The sequence below is a fragment of the Suricata suricatta genome, chromosome 16 (assembly GCF_006229205.1).
Source record: "Suricata suricatta isolate VVHF042 chromosome 16, meerkat_22Aug2017_6uvM2_HiC, whole genome shotgun sequence".
NCBI classification, from domain to species: Eukaryota; Metazoa; Chordata; class Mammalia; order Carnivora; family Herpestidae; genus Suricata; species Suricata suricatta.
In genome coordinates this window covers 1058315-1064740 of record NC_043715.1, presented here as the reverse complement: position 1 = coordinate 1064740, position 6426 = coordinate 1058315, and the positions used below count along the sequence as shown (strand labels likewise).

The following is a 6426-nucleotide window of genomic DNA, read 5'->3' as shown; positions in this document are numbered from 1 at the left end:
GGGGGGGGGGGGCAGGGCGGACGGACAGAGGAAGGAAGGGCTCTGGTAGCGGGAGAATGGGGCGGACGGAACTGTCCACCACCGCACAGACGACACGCTGGCCCGGCCCAAAGACCACAGGCAGACAACGCGGCCACCATCCAGCACGAGATCGGGGGCACGGGCCCCGGAGCCCCTGCCCCGAGGAGCTGCCACGGCGCCGACGTGTCCCAGCCTGGCAAACCCAACGGGGCCGCTCGGGAAAAGGTCCGCGTGCCACCCGCGCCATTAACGAGCTCCAGGGACGTGCTCCTGATGGCGTCACGGGTCGGGGCCAGGGTGTGTTTAGATGAGAAAGGACTGACAGTGATGCCAATCTGGCTGGCCCTGCCGGCCGTGTCCCGGCACCTCTCTGGGTTCCTACTTCCTTACCTGTAAGGCCGAGGTGTAGACAAAGGAACCCACGCACTGTACATGTGGGGCACCTGGAGGCACGGCCGTCACCGGCCCTGCCCCGCACGAGCCCCGTCATGGCCCTGCCTGCACAGCTGGCTTCGGGGACGGGCGGCAAGTGCCCGTGGGCTCACCACAGGGGTGGCACTCACCAGCAGATAGATGCTGCTCGCGATGGCCAGGCAGGCTGTCCCCAGGAGGGTGGCAAGCAGGAAGCCAGCAGGGACTGCGAGCCTGGGGAGGGGGGACAGGGAGGTCAGAGGGCTCTGCAGCCCCCGGCCTTGGTCGGGCCTTCCTTGGCTGCCAGGTCGCAGGCGAGGCCGACTGTAAGTGTGTGGGCCCCAGGACCTTGGGTGCCTTAGCGACTCTCGGGGTGCTGGTGCTTGGCCCCCAGTCACTGTGCCGGAAGGAAGCCGCGTAACCGTGGTGGCCTGTGCCCGCGGCTTCCCTGACACTAAGCACCAGGCCCAGGGCCGTGAGCAGAGCCGCCCAGCAGAGCCCAGTGAGCTGGGACCCCGACTGTCCTTGACGTGAGCCACGGGGGCAGAGTTACCCCCAACGCGGCATGAGATGACGGCGGACACAGGGCTGGGGAACCCCTGGCAGAACCCAGGACCCGGGCTTCTGTTTGGGAGAGTCTCTGGGTGGGGGCGGGCCCGGCGGTGCGGACGGCTGCTCACCCGAGGTGCAGGACGGCCCGGACATAGTAGTTCTTGGAGAGAGGGCCCAACACCTTCACCACGCGGGTCAGGTACTTCTGTCCGCTGGGCAGATGGGGAGACAAGACAGACCGCGTCCTCCTCAGCCCCCCACCCGCCCCAGCTCCTCCCCCCCCAGGGACCGAGGGGCCACAGGCGCTGGGCAGGCAGCGGCCTCCGCTGGCGGGCCGGGCCCAGCGCTGGGGACGCCCCAGAGCAGGGCAGGCACACTCACCATCTCTCCATGGTGGACCCCTTCCTCCTCTTCCCCCGGGGGTACTCCAGCAGGCACACGAACACCCCTGCTGCACTGCCAGGCCCGTTAAGGAACAGCCGCGCTCAGCACGGGAGCCCGAGTGAGCCCCCGTGCTGACAAGAAAACAGAGAGGTGCAGCCGCGGCCTGGAGGTCACACAGCCGGGGCACAGCCACCCGCCTTGGCTGGCCGGTCACAGCTGGGCAGATCCCGGGCTGTCCCGGGGGATACAGAGGGGATGCCCAGAATCCCCGAGGCCTCGGGGCTGGCCCTAGGGGCTGCTGTAGCCCGGCCCTCAGCAGGGCCTGGCCTCGGGCAAGTTGCTTCCCCTACTCTGAGCCTTGGCCTCCCAAACCGTCACTGAGCCCGCTCCTGCCCTCCCCGCCCCCGCTGCCACCGGGGGGCTAAGGGGCGCAGGGGTGCAGCAGCAGCGTCCCCACCCCCGTCCCGGCTGCACCCCAGATCTGCAGAGGCAGGATACATGGAATACGCGCCAAAGCCCCATTTGGTGAACTGGCCGGCAGTGGCCACGATGCCCCCCGTGATGAGGACTGTGGGCAGAGGAGAGGCAGGTTAGTGGGGGTCCCCTCCCCACCCCGCGGGCTGGCGGCTGTAGGGGCTCCGGCCACCACCCTGGGCTCCCCTCCCTCGGCCAGACCACCGGTCCGCCGCCCACGCTCCGCTCTGCGACAACACGTCCGCCCACGACAGGGACACAGGCGGGCACAGACCCCTAGGAAGCAACGTGTAAGCTGGGGAGGGCGTGACGGGGCGGGGTCTGCGCCCGGGCAGCTGCTGAGGGGCCCCCGGCCTCAGGGCCCCGGACCGCGCCTGATGCCCACTTCCCGGGCTCTGTGGCCCCTTGACACTTGGGGTGCCTGCTTCTGTGGACAGCTGTGCCCGACGGCTCCGCCACGGTTCCAGCCGCGGGACCCAGGCGTCCCCCTGCCCTGCCCTCCATTCCAATCCGTCAGCCATCCCCCGTCTGCGTGGTCCTGTTTCCCGCCGGCTGCTCTGGGAGGCACGATCTGAATCTTTTCTCCCCCAGAATTACTTTTTTGTAACTTTTCTGTTGTGGCGAAACACACATCACGTAAAAGGTCCCACCTTAAAGTCGGCAGCTGGGCGGTCGGAGGCCACGCGCACTGTTGTGTGAGCGTCTCCAGAACTCCGGCGTCTCGGTACAAGGTGACGCGGGGCAGTGTGCGGGCGCAGTCCTGACACTTCACGGCGTCCCCCGCGCGCCCCGCACCCACATCGAGATGCCCCCACCCCAGGAGCCCCCTGCGACCCCGTCAGGTCCAGGCCGGCCTCTGCGTCCGGCTCCTTCCATGCAACACCCGTCAAGGCCAAGGCCCTTCACGCGGTTTCCGGCCGTAGGAACCGACTCTCCTGCCTTTGGGTCATTTGGGCGGTTTCCAGTTTCGCGCTGTTGTGAATAAGCTGATGCAGCTTCTCATAGTTTGTAATCATTTTAACAAGTCTTGACATATTGTTCAACCAGCCCGACAGCGAACCGACCTCATTTTACTGACCCTGGACGACGACCCAAAGTTCCTCTTTCTCTTTTAGGCTTGTGTCACTTTCCCGCCTCCGGCAAACTTGCTCAAACTTTCAATTTTACAATCTCTTCCTGGGTCACACGTGGACTCCAGCTTAGCCCCCGCCTCACCCCCAGGCCGCCGCAGCCAGCCCGGCTCTGGGCTCAGCGCCCCTGCCCTGGCGGACGGGCGTCCCCCGGGCGCCCCAGGACTCCGGCTCTCTCTCAACACCTCAGATTCTACGCCACCGGCTTCTGGAAGCAATCCCTCTGATCCTGATTCGCTTTTCCTCCTCTGGTAAACCGTGAGATTTTCTTTAATGGCCTGTGATTTCGTCACCGCGTGTCCAGGAAGGGCTCTGTTTTCCGTTACTTTGTGTTCTTTCTCCTTCATTCGGAGTTTCTCCAGTTCTGCAGAGTGCTCCCCACCACCCTGCGTCTTCCGTTCAGAGCCTGACCCTCCTACCTCTGGACCGGCCGCTGCGCGCAGCGCCGGTCTCCCCGCAGGCCCCCGGCCCCCCACCTCCTGCCCACAGGGCAGATCTCCCCCGTCCACCGCACCCCTGCCCCCAACCTGCTGCCCAGGGGGTCCATGGGGCAGGCCTCCCCGCACCGCTGCACACGGCCGGCCTCTAATAACCCGCTCTGTGCCCGGGCTGCGGGGGTGAGGCTCCCTGGGCCCCATCTCACATTCCACTAACCCCCCTCTTTACACAGCGTTCAACTCATCCAGTAACCTTCAGTGACTCTATTTCTGGACATTCGGCATCAGCTCACTTTCCGCACTGTCCTGTCTTGCTGTGTGATTCTCCGTTCCCTTCTCTCCTTGAGCAGTTGTGAACATGCTCGTAGGCGTACACACGCGCTCACATTTGTGGGTCTCCCGGAAGGCGCCTGGCGGTGTGCCAGCTCCCCTCGGGCTGGGGGCTTCCTCCCACGGCGGGTGCCCGTGCCGGGCCTGCGGTGGTCGGGGACAGACTCCCGTGCAGGGAAGTCACCCGCTGGCCTCTGCCGGGAGCTCCAGGTTTCTCTGGTCCCGGATCCGGTTCTCCAGAATGTCTTGGTCCAGCCCAGGGTAGGGGAGATACAGCCCTTCCCACGCATGGCACAGGCCTGGGCTCCAGGGTTTGCCTTGTGGGTGACTTTTTCCATCCAGCCCTGGCTGCAGGTGGCAAGCGTCCTCGGAGGGGACCATTTCCTGCTCTGTCTCTTGTGCAGACGGGCCTCCCCAGCCGGGTCCAGTCACGTGGCCCACACAGGGGCCCTGAAATCGCACGGAGTAAGAGGCAAAGCCCCTGCCAGTCCCTGTTCCCCGGCCACCCTGACCCCTCACTCTGCTCTCGCTGCCAGATTTCCTGCTCCTGGGCCGAGCTCTGCTACACATTAACCCCTGTGCTCTTGGGCACCTGTAGGGGCGCAGGAGGAGGGCACTCGACCAGCACACTCGTGTTGGGTGCCTAATCCCCCATCCTGAGCTTCAGTCTCCCTGCTGGCCAACAGCAGGAGGGGGCAAGGACACCAGTGAGTCACCAGCAGGCGGGACTGCTCCGGCACCCACCAGACGCCGACAGACCCCACCTAAAGTGCAGGACGAGGCCGGAACAAGGAAAGGCCAGGCCTCAGCTCCTTGTCCTGGGAACAGGGGACGGGAAATGCCTGGGGCCACCTTACGTCTCATGCTCCCCACGGACTCCTCCAGGCCCGGGGCATTTTGAGCTGAGACACGAATGGAAGAGCCAGACACCCACAGAACCTTCAGACAGAAGAGGTCTCTTCAGCGAAAGCTCTTTGATCTGCTCGGAGATCCAGGAGCAGAAAGGAAGCCTGTGCACTTGGAGTTCCGGAGGAGGGAGGGAGCTGGAGGGGCAGGAAGGGAGCAGCCAGGAGCCAGCTGCTGTTGTGTGCCACCGCGCCACCCTGCCACCGAGGGCTTTCAGCAGAGGTGACATGGTCCGGTCAGAGGGCACTTTCCACAACAGAGAAACCTGGGGGGTGTGACTGCCCGTGGGGTCTTGCCTGGCCTGCCGGTCCCAGGTGCTTGAAGTTGATACCGAGAAGAAAAGTCAACAAGGGAGGAACCAGGGGAAGGGGGTGCCCTGAGGGACCTTCCGACACCGTCTTACTTGATGATGCAGAAAGCTGAGCCCAGGCCTCGCCTTCACGGTCGGCGCAGTGGACGTGACGACAGCGTGGGCCCCGTGGCACTGCAGGTGTTGGCTAAGCCCAGGCCGGGCCAGCCTGCATGCAGTGGGCCCTCAGGGGATGGGGCCCAGGGCCTAGAAGCCTCTACTTCCTGGGAGGGTGGGAGTGGCAGGAAGGGGGATCGGCAGTGGTCTAGGACATCACAGCGGGCAAGGGAACAGCCTGGGGACAGTGGGGAGCACCATCTGACCCGCTCAGTTCTCAGCCACTCTGGATGCCAAAAGCAGGGGTGACCTGTCTGGACTGGGGGCAGACTGCGAGGCAACGTGCCCCAATGTGCCCCTACAGTGTGGGGCTGGGGAGTCTTGGTCCACCTCTGGTCCTTCCCTCCCCAGGTGCCAGGGGCCTCAGGTGGGTCCCAGCTGAGTGGTGGTGGGCTGAGACTATCCTTGTGAGCACATCCCCCCCCCGGGCACAGGCCCTTCCTGGGAGCAGCAGGTCCCGGGTGGGACGGGGCAGGCAGGGCGTCCCCGGGCACCCTCTTGCCTCAGACCCTGGCTGGGACTCAGCTTTACCCCACCCAGTCCTGGGAAGTTCCTGCTTTCGGATGCAGGCCTGGGGTGCAGACCTCACTGCTCCTCACCCAGAGAGCGCTGGGTGGCAGGGTGACTGGGGGCCCTGCCCTCCTTCCCCATTCTCTCCGGAAGTTGAGCTGAAACCCGGTCACTCTGGGAGTTTCCAGCCACTTGATGAAATTCCAGATGCCCTTCTGTGCACCTGGGAGCTTGGCCCCAGATGGAGAGCGGCTGCCACCCAGACCAAGAAGACAGGGAGGCCCTCGCCATTGCTGGGCCAAAGCGCCCACTGCAGGACAGTGGGGGGAGGGGGGCGGGACACCGGAGGCCGCTTGCCTGTAGCTTCCCCGGAAACTACCGAGGACGAAAGGCCTCTTCCCCTGGCTGCAACTTCCTCTTTCAGTGTAGAGGTCCAGATGGGGATGGGGGAGTGAAAACGGGACAGGTGAGGGGGTAGGCAGGGGGCGGGGGTCTCCGGACCCCCTCCGGAGGCAGAGGTCTCCGACGGCCAGGCTGTCTGCACCCCGCCCCCTCCCCTGGCCCGCCCGGCCGCTGCACTTCCTCACCGCCCCCCCATCCCGCTTCAGCCCCCACTCTCGGCGCCCCCGCGGGCCCGGCCCGCAGCCCGAGGTCCTGGCTCACACTCACTCAGGCCGGACGCCAGCGCCTGCTCGTTGGCCCACATGGCCCACTCGATCTGCCCCATGGCGGCGGAGGCGACGACGGCTCGGCGGGCTCCGGGGCTACACTGCGGCCCGCGCTCCAGCCGCCCGCCCCGCCCGAG

General features: G+C 65.9%; 1 protein-coding gene across 1 annotated transcript in view; it reads right to left on the bottom strand.

Annotated features, from left to right (window-relative positions):
- The window catches only part of LOC115280360 (cytochrome b-245 light chain), a 7577-nt gene extending 1157 nt beyond the window's left edge, over positions 1-6420 (bottom strand). The window contains exons 1-5 of the mRNA XM_029925204.1: positions 6291-6420; positions 1867-1936; positions 1366-1440; positions 1113-1196; positions 585-666 (exon numbers count right to left, since the gene is read on the bottom strand). Of these exons, the coding sequence (XP_029781064.1) occupies positions 585-666; positions 1113-1196; positions 1366-1440; positions 1867-1936; positions 6291-6348 (369 nt within the window). The 5' untranslated portion in view covers positions 6349-6420. The remainder of the gene's footprint in view (positions 1-584; positions 667-1112; positions 1197-1365; positions 1441-1866; positions 1937-6290) is intronic.
- Positions 6421-6426: the final 6 nt, after the last annotated feature.